This window comes from Agelaius phoeniceus, chromosome 3 (genome assembly GCF_051311805.1).
Source record: "Agelaius phoeniceus isolate bAgePho1 chromosome 3, bAgePho1.hap1, whole genome shotgun sequence".
Lineage (NCBI taxonomy): Eukaryota > Metazoa > Chordata > Aves > Passeriformes > Icteridae > Agelaius > Agelaius phoeniceus.
In genome coordinates, this window is record NC_135267.1 from 111649135 (window position 1) to 111656417 (window position 7283).

General features: G+C 61.4%; 1 protein-coding gene across 1 annotated transcript; it reads right to left on the bottom strand.

Annotated features, from left to right (window-relative positions):
• Positions 1 to 1265: 1265 nt before the first annotated feature.
• NKX2-4 (NK2 homeobox 4) lies at positions 1266 to 2426 on the bottom strand. Its single transcript, XM_054628940.2, has 2 exons — positions 2051 to 2426; positions 1266 to 1933 (listed from the first exon to the last, which is right to left on the bottom strand). Exons 1-2 carry the CDS (start codon positions 2424 to 2426, stop codon positions 1266 to 1268), a joined length of 1044 nt encoding a protein of 347 aa, XP_054484915.2.
• Between the last annotated feature and the right edge of the window lie 4857 nt (positions 2427 to 7283).

Below are 7283 nucleotides of genomic sequence, written 5' to 3' on the forward strand. Positions count from 1 at the left end.
CTCCTTCCAGAAGAACGGTGAAGATTCCCTTCCCCTCCAGGCTCCCGCATAAGGCTTGGGGAGGGGGTCTGGGAGTGTGTCTGTGGTCTTGCAGAGGCCAAAATCCCGATTTTTCATCTCAGAATCATTCCTTCATGGCACAGCCAGGAGTGGAGCAGCCCCAGGTGCTGGGGAGCCCCACCGAGGCTGGGGTTCAGCGGGTCCCCCAAGAATGGGGGAGCCTGGCAGAGGCGGGAGGGATGCGGAATTAAATCCTTAGCAGCCGACAGGGAGGCAGAAAAAAGGGGATTTTGAGCTTTTCCTTCAGTCCGTACACCGAGAAAGAAGCAGCCGAGTCGTGAGAACAAGGCTTCCTTTTATTGTTTAAAATAAAATTAAAATAAAAAATAAAAGAGAGAAAAATTGCCGGAAAGTCCCGAGGAGCGTTTCCCGACGTGCGGGATTTCCTCGGAAAGTGGCGCGGGGATAAACCCGGCTCCGGCGCCGCGCATCCTCCGGCCCCGGCTGCTGCGGGGTCCGATCCCGGCGGGAAGCGGGGTCCAGCCCCGGGAATCCCCGGGCTCTCCGTCACCTCCGCAGGGCTCCGAGCTCGTCGGGAGCTGAGCCAAGGGCCGGGGGCTTGAGGCGGCTCCGCGGGACGCGCGCCCCGTCCACGCACGGGCATTCATTAACTGCGCGGTATTTAATAACAACAACGAGAAAAACGGGGTTTTCCCCTTAAATCCGAGCACCGGCGCTGCAGGGCTCTCCTGCCACGGCTCCCGCCTCAGCTGAGCTGCGACCCAATTTACCTCGGACGGAGATAAGAACGGAATGGCACCGTTCCGGGGCACCCCCACGACACGAATTCGGCCGCGACGAGCAGCGCCTCGGAGGGTTTATCGCGGGACGCGCCGGGGCTCCCGGGTTGCGCTGCCGCCGGGGCGAGGGGCCGGGCCGGAGCGGAGCCCCGCGCTGCCCCGGCCGCCCCCGCCCCGTCGGGAGGAGCTCTCGGCGGCCGGGACACGGAGGCGCGGACACGCGTGCACGCCGACACTCACACACATCCACACCGACTCGCACTCACGCAAGCACTCGGCGCTGCCGTCGGGGCCGTTTGTCCAAAAACAGGAGAGACTTAAAAAAAAACTCGAAGGGAGGCCGGGAGGGGACCGGGGGTGGGGCGGCCGTCGGCGATCCCCGCGGGCACCGGGCAGGGCGGAGCGTCCGGTGCCGGAGGAGCGGGGCAGTCGGGGACACACACACACGGGACGCACCGATTATTATTACCACGTCCTGCCGTAGAGCAGGTTGGGGCTGACCATGCCGCCGTTGTAGTCGACGCCGGCCGAGTCCAGGGGGGCCAGGGGAGCCACGGGGCCGTGCAGCGCCGGCGGGCTGGGCGACAGCTCCTCCAGGTCGGCCGCCTGCCCCAGCGAGCCGGGGTGCGGGTGCGCGGCGGGCGCGGCGGCGGCGGGGGCCGCGGGGGCGGCCGGCCCGGGGCCCGGGGTGGCGTTGCCCGGCGGCGGGCAGGGTTTGCCGTCCTTCACCAGCACCGGCACGGCCACGCGGCGCGGCGAGGGCTGCTGGCACAGGCCGCCGCCGCCGCCGCCGCCGCCACCGCCGCCGCCGTCGGGGTGCAGCTGCTGGGCGGCCGCCTTGTCCTTGGCCTGGCGCTTCATCTTGTAGCGGTGGTTCTGGAACCAGATCTTCACCTGCGTGGGGGTCAGGTGGATCAGGCTGGCCAGGTGCTCCCGCTCGGGCGCCGACAGGTACTTCTGCTGCTTGAAGCGCCGCTCCAGCTCGTAGACCTGCGCCTGCGAGAAGAGCACCCTCCTCTTCCTCCGCGGCGCGGCGTGCAGCGGCACGATGGCCTTGGCGCCCTCGGCGATGCCGCTCAGGCCGCCCATGCCGGCCACGTTCATCCCCGCCGACGGGCCCATGAACCTGGAGACTGAGCGGGACGGCCTGCTCAACGCCCGCCCCGTCGGGGCCGCGGCTCCCCCCGCGCCCGGCCGCCCCCATCCTCATCCTCCTCCTCCTCCTCCGCGCCCCCCGCGCCCGCACTTACTGCTGGAGTAGCGGGGGTCGCCGCCGGGCCCGTACCAGCCGCCGCCCGCCGCCGCGCCGCCCCGCATCCCCTCGGGGTAGGCGGGCAGCTCGCCCACGTTGCCCAGCCCGCCGTTGCAGTAGCCCCCGACGGCGCCGTGCGGGAACTGCGAGACGCCGTGGGGCATGTGGTAGGCGGCCGCGCCCGCGGGGACGTGCTGCGGCACGGCGGCGGCGGCGGCGGCGGCGGGGGGCACGGACGCCTGGCGGTACGGCCCGAGGGGCGCGCCCAGCCCGCCCGCCCCGTCCATGCCGCCGAACTTCTTGTAGCTCTCCTCCATCGGGCTGAGGATGTCGGTGACCGAGAAGGGCGTCGTGTGCTTGGGGCTCAGCGACATGGCGCGGCGGGGCGGGACGCGACGGGGCGGGCCGGGCCGGGCCGGGCGCTGCCGCCGGCACCGGCGAGCCGTCCGCGGCGGCGGCCACCAGCCCCGGGCGCCGGTAGCTCGCCGGTTCTTTTAGCCCGGCGCCGGGTTTACGCCAGACGCGGGGGGGCGGAGCGGCGGCGGGCGGCCCCGGCCCCTCCCCGCCTCCCGCCGGCCCCCGGCCCCGGCCCCCTCCTCCCGGCCATTGTCCTGCGCCCGCCCGACGGCTCTTAAGCCCGGCCACGCCGGGGCAGCGCCGGAGCGGCTCCGAGCGGCCCCGGCCCCGCCGCCCTCGCCCGTAAGTACATGCCTGTTCCCCCGAGCCCCTCGCCACGGTGCGCGGCCACCCCCGGGCACAGCGTCCCGGCGCAGAGCGGCTCCCGCCCGGCCCCGACGGCAGCACCGGGCAGCCCCATCCCCTCTCCCGGCCGGGCTGCACGGCTCCCGGCCCCGGTCCCTGCCCCTCGGAGCCGCTGCCGCGGGGTGCGAGGCCAGCGGGGACCCCCGCGGCACCGGGGCCCCTTTAGGGCCGATGCTTCGTTTGCGGTTGCGTTTTCGGGGTTTTTTCGGTCGTTCTTCGTTTGTTCGTTGGTTTTGGCGCAACGAAAGGCGCTCCTGGAGCAGCCCGAGCCCGCGGGCGGGGGCCGGGCCGGCTGCGGGATTCGCTCCCCCGGCCCGGGGAGCGGCTGCGGGGCTCCTGCCCGGGCACCCCGCGCCCGTCGGGGCCGCTCCCGGGGCCGCTCCGGGGCTGAGCGGGGTCTCGGCCGGGCTCAGAGGCCGGGGCACAGCCAGACCCCGCGGCCGAAGCTGTTCCCGCTCCCCCGGGCCGGGCACCGCCGCGACGGGGCGGGCGGAGCCGAGCGTGGGGAGATGTGCTGGGTGCGCACCCGGCCGTGCGCGGGGACCCGCGGCGCTGCGCCTTCCCCAGAAACTGATAAAACTCGGGGTGTTCAGTGAGCAGCCTCCCTCCGGAGCGGCACCGGTTCCCGGGGTGCTGCCGGTGTTCGCGGACGGACTCCCCTCTACGGGGACTGAGGCCGGTTTTGGGGAGCCAGGGGTACTCCGCACCCTCCAGACTGGACCCTTCCCGTCTCAAACCCCATCTTTTCCTGATCTTTTTGGAGGTAAGGCACCTGTAGCTCTGTGGTGATTGTTAAAAATAAAAGATCGGGGCGAGCACAGTTTTGCGTTTTAAACTTCGTGCTCCATGCTGAAATTCTGAGACCCCGGTGAGGGTCAAGAGTTAAACGGGTCCCGAATCTCCACGCGCTGCCGTCCAAATCCCGCCTTCCCGACAGCTCTACTCAGTTGCAGTCTTCCCACCATTCGGGCAGAATTCCTGGCACCTCCATCCTTTTTTTTTTTTTTTTTCCTGCACCTCTTTTCCCCTCCCCTGCTCAAAAAAAAAAAAAAAAAAAAAAAGAGAAAAAAGAGAAAAAGCAAAAGCCTCTCTACATCCATGTGAGAGCAGCACAAGGGCTGCCCCACTGCTGTCCCTCGGGGTAACCCAGGGCGGGACACAGCTCTGTCCTGTCCCCCAGCAGAGCCCCCCCCGGTGCCTGCCAGTGTCACCAGTGGTACCAGTGAACTGCTGAACCGTGTCTGAGCCCAGCTCTTCCTTCATCAGAGTCTTCCTCCAAAGGCTGATCATTTTATTATTATTTTATTTTGCTTTATTTTATTATTTTGTTTTACTGTTATTTTTTATTTTAGTTTTTTACTTTTTTTTACTTTATTTAAATTTTACTTTATTTTACTTTACATTATTTTACTTTATTTTACTTTACTTTATTTTACTTTACTTTATTTTACTTTATTTTATTTTTCTTTATTTTACTTTACTTTTACTTTTTTTTTTTTATTTATTTAACTTTATTTTATTTTGGCACCTGTAGTTTTCCATCCCTACTGGAGCACGTCCCCTCCTTTCTGGGGCTCACACTCCAGGAAGGAGCTGCTGGAACCTCCCTCCTCCCTGGACACAGAGGTGCCCGTGTGGTGTTGGGGCAGGGGGCAGCTTGGCAAAGCAGGAACCGTGCCCTGGAGATGGATGGATGGATGGATGGATGGATGGATGGATGGATGGATGGATGGATGGACGGACTCATGAGAGGCAGAGCGTGGTGTCCCTGCTTCCCTCTGGGAAGGGAGAGGCTGCTCCTGGTGCTGTAGGGAGGATTCCCTGCAAGCCACTGGGGCATTTAGGATCTCCCCGAGGCCTCAGTGCTGCTTTGGGGTCAAACCAGCCAGAAAAAGGTGAAGGGCTGGGAGGGACTGGTGCTGTTTGTGTCAGACTGGCCCCGTAAGCCGGGATTTTGGGATGCGGCACAAGCGAGGTGGTTTGTGGGGATTCAGGGGACAGGTGTGTCACCAGCCCCTGCTCACTAACCAGCACCCTGGACTGGGCACCTGGGGCGCAGGGAGAGAAATCCAGCCAGGGTGTCCCGGGACAGCAGCCCGGGAAGGGGGAGCTGGGGCAAAAGGGATCCTGAACACCACGGCTGCCCCCAGATCTGCTGCTGGAGCTGGGATGAGGAGCCGGGTGGAGCTTCCCTGGTGGCGGGGCTGGGACGGGTCCCTGGGGCACAGCAGGGGCTCAGCCATGCCCTGCCCACCGGGGCACCCCTGACCCTTGTCCTGGGGGCAGAGGCATCGCTGCATGCCCTGACAGAGCCAGGGAGAAGCGCAGCCCGGGGGGAGCTGGCAGAGATGCAGCCAGCCGAACGCCTCGTGGCCGCTTTGCACTGAAAACACCCCAGAATTTCCCCCTCATCAGTGATGTGATGTTTGGGATAAAAACCATCGCTTCATTTCGGGCGGTGGGGGTAAAGAAATCCCTTTTGATGTGGCAAATGTATCCCAAAAAAAAACAACCCACTAACCTTGAAATCTTTGTCACTTATAGAACGTGTTTTTCTAACCTAACCCTCCATCACCTGCAGGTTCCACGCAAAACAGGACTTTTTCCTTCCCTGCCCTGGGAGGATCAAGCTGCAGATTCCAAGTGAAGTAGTTTAAAAGCAAATTAAAAAAAAAATCAAACAAAAACAAAGAAAACCAAAACAAACAAAAAAGGAGAAAAACCAAAACAAACAAAAAGGAGAAAAACCAAAACAAACAAAAAAACTCCAAAACCAAAACAACAACGGCAAAAAACCCCAAAAAACAGAAAAAAAACCCCCAAACAGACAAACCCAAACACATAGGAAACGCAACAGCAAAAAAGCCAAGAAGCCAAACTCTTGGGTTTTAATTTTTGGGGGTGATTTTCCCCGCTCCCTGATTACCCCCATTCCGCGGAAGGTCGCCCGGATCCCGGGCTGTGCAGATGTTATTTGCAGGAGTGCAGATGTTATTTCCCAGCCCGCCTTGTCTCCCGGATAATAATGACACATTCGGGGCTCATTTCCACACATAAGTTGTCCTTTGCTGTGCGAGCCCGTGCCTGTCACAGCGGAGGTGTTGACCTCGGCGAGCCACAATTGACACGGAGATGGAGGCTGATTTTTTGGGGGGGGCGTTTTTCAATAATCCAGTATAAATGCTAATTTATTTCTCGGCCCGAAAAGCGATGGTTTCCTCTAAATAATCAGTGGTGGCCTCTCTCTGCGCGGTGACAGCGCTGCGGTGGCAGTTTGCCTCGATTCAGCTCTCACCAATAATTTGCTGAGATTAAAAGGGTCTCGGAAACGGAGGCTTAAGGAATTGCTTTCTAAAGACGTGGCGAGATTGGAAAAGGAACCCGGGGTTTCCAGCGCACTCTAAAACTATTTCCACGTAAACCCCGGAATTAGGAGTTTGAAGTGGCGCTAAATGGGCTGTTCACAGGCAAGGCAAGAAATTAACCCGGCACCACCGGGACACCGCGGCCGCCGCCTCTGCCTTGCCTGGGGAAACCGAGCCCTGAGCCGGGAACTGCGGGCTGGGATGCCCGCAGGAGGGATGCCCGGCAGGAATGCCCATCAGGAATGCCCACCAAGACCGGCACGGCCGCAGCAGGACACCCTGTGACAGGTCTGCTCTGCCCTAAAGTCAGGTTTAGGGGGTGTTATCTCCTTGTGCACCCTGCCCCTCTTTACGTGATGATAACTGTCATGGAATGATGTTTGTCCCTGTGGTTGTAGGTTTTCCTTATGTGGCTTTTTTGGGATAAGCATCCCCCCCCACCAATAAATATATTGGTCTCACACAGCCTTCCCTGGAATTCCTGCTTGTGGATGGATGTGTTTTCCCGTGGGGTTTGGGTGACAAGCCAGCTTTCACCCTGCCTGTGAAAGGGGATGTTTCCAGCTCCTGAGCTCCCAGGTAAATGCCTTGTGTCCTCAGATCCAGCTGGGAAAAGTTTCTGGAAAGGGAAAGGAGTGTGGATGGGAGCAGAGCAGGTTCCAGTGCAGGCAGCAGGAAGGCAAAATATCCCAGAGCTGCTTTTAAGGTTTTCCTAATTATTGAGGTGGCAGGAAATGCTCCGGGGCTGTGTGATATTCCTGAGGCATCTCCTCCAGCTTTTCCTCAGATTACAGAACATGGATGTTTCCCTGGCACCACTCTATGCCTGGGTCCCTGATCCTGGATCCCTGATCCCGGATCCCTGACACCTGCCCCATCCCACCTGGCAGCAGCGTGTGCCACCAGCTCCTTTGTGCTGGGCCCACTGCCTCTCTCCCTTTGTTGAGGCTCTGTTTTTCATTCCGTATGGTTTTCCCAGTTTAATTAGTGGGAATAACAAGGCTGGCTTTCCCTGTGGCTGCAGCATGGGTGAGGGAACACCAGGGAAACCCAGGCTCCTGAGTTACTCCCAGGTTTAAATTCCCCCCTGGTTTGTGCTGCTCG